Here is a 748-nt window from a genome sequence, read left to right on the forward strand (position 1 = left end):
GCTCAGAGCGGGTTTGGAGATTGTAACTGAGCAAATCTCTGTCCGTTCTCCTCGCGAGTAAGAAATAACGCCCTTGTCTTTCTCTTCTGTGTTTCAGTATTAAATGTCTTAGGTGGTATAAACCTGACATTAACTTGGTCCTTCGAGCCGGATACCAATAGACCTGAGGATTCCAGCGGGAGGGTGGACTCCAGGAAAGACTGTGGCCACAGCAGAGCTCCATAGTGGGAGCTCTTGAGATCCTTTTCCAGGACTGGACGTTTACCCACCAGCTGGGATCTGATGGTTGACGGTATTCCGAGAAGGGAAGGACAACAGTTTAACAGTTTTGTTAAAAACAAGCGAGTGACTGAGGGTCATTGCGCGTTGTAACAAACCCTGTGAATCCTAGGCTCTGACAGGTAAAAGAAGGGCGACGGAGTCCGAGAAAGTCCGTGATAATAATATTTGACGACGGATAGCGAGAAATTCCGTGCGTGATAACAGTAATGGACAGCGAAGTCCCGTAAAGATCCGTGGAAAAAGCAAACTGTGAATGAATGACTAAGCGGATGGAGATTAAAATACCACTAGGTGTTTAATCTCATATAAAGCAGTGGGAAGTAAACAGCAAACCTCTTGTGGATGCAAAGGCAAGAATTCTCCACTCGAAAGAGTTGAAGTGAGAATTACCACAACAGGGATTTGAAGTGCTGTCCTGCTGACAAAGAAATAAATCGGTCCTTAGAACACCCTAGGTGTTGACAGG

General features: G+C 45.9%; 1 protein-coding gene across 1 annotated transcript in view; it reads right to left on the minus strand.

Moving 5' to 3' along the window:
- Positions 1-155: 155 nt before the first annotated feature.
- LOC147819101 (uncharacterized) overlaps positions 156-748 on the minus strand; it is a gene marked incomplete at its 3' end in the record, with an annotated part of 4,955 nt that continues 4,362 nt past the window's right edge. The window contains exon 4 of the mRNA XM_087174105.1: positions 156-279. Coding sequence (XP_087030231.1) covers positions 156-279 — 124 coding nt within the window. The remainder of the gene's footprint in view (positions 280-748) is intronic.

The sequence above is a fragment of the Seriola lalandi genome, unplaced genomic scaffold (assembly GCF_002814215.2).
Source record: "Seriola lalandi dorsalis isolate HSWRI2012SDOR001 ecotype SW California unplaced genomic scaffold, Sedor1 jcf7180002054316, whole genome shotgun sequence".
NCBI classification, from domain to species: domain Eukaryota; kingdom Metazoa; phylum Chordata; class Actinopteri; order Carangiformes; family Carangidae; genus Seriola; species Seriola lalandi.